This window comes from Penaeus monodon, chromosome 24 (genome assembly GCF_015228065.2).
Source record: "Penaeus monodon isolate SGIC_2016 chromosome 24, NSTDA_Pmon_1, whole genome shotgun sequence".
NCBI lineage: Eukaryota > Metazoa > Arthropoda > Malacostraca > Decapoda > Penaeidae > Penaeus > Penaeus monodon.
The window spans coordinates 29,060,498-29,061,012 of NC_051409.1; the positions used below are offsets into that span (position 1 = coordinate 29,060,498).

Here is a 515-nt window from a genome sequence, read left to right on the forward strand (position 1 = left end):
ATGACCTCCTTGGGCTACAGTCGCGGTGGCTACGACCGGGGCTACGGCCGAGGAGGCCACCGCGGAGACAGGTACCGTTCCCCGTCACCCCGTTACCGGCCTCGCTCCAGCGGTGGTCGCCGCGACTATTACGATCGTGGGTATGTACTCGGCCAGGGCGTTACCGCACAACTCAAGCCACCACAAGATATAATAGTTCATGTGGAGGCAAGCTAGTTAAAGCAAGTTTACAGAAGCTTCTTAAGTAGGCCAAGGGGCTGAAGATGATCAACTCCCAAGTTAATGGTGAAGGTGGTTAAGAATTGATGGATTGATGGAAAGGATTCACGGTTTGTTCAGAGCAACCCTCCAAAGGCAATTGACAAGTGCAGATGAAAAAACAGTAAAATTGTGAGGAAAAACCTGTGAACTGAAGATTTCTAAGAGATTTGAGGTAAGAAGGAGAGCAAAAACAGAGATTGAATTGAGATGCCTAATCCTTTCTTGATTTGTTGCTAGACTTTTATGATATATTT

At 47.4% G+C, this 515-nt stretch overlaps 1 protein-coding gene across 1 annotated transcript in view; it reads left to right on the top strand.

Annotated features, from left to right (window-relative positions):
* LOC119588708 (transformer-2 protein homolog alpha-like) overlaps nt 1–515 on the top strand; it is a gene marked incomplete in the record, with an annotated part of 51,250 nt that overhangs the window by 41,218 nt on the left and 9,517 nt on the right. The window contains 1 exon segment of the mRNA XM_037937345.1: nt 21–140. Within this exon segment, the coding sequence (XP_037793273.1) occupies nt 21–140 (120 nt within the window).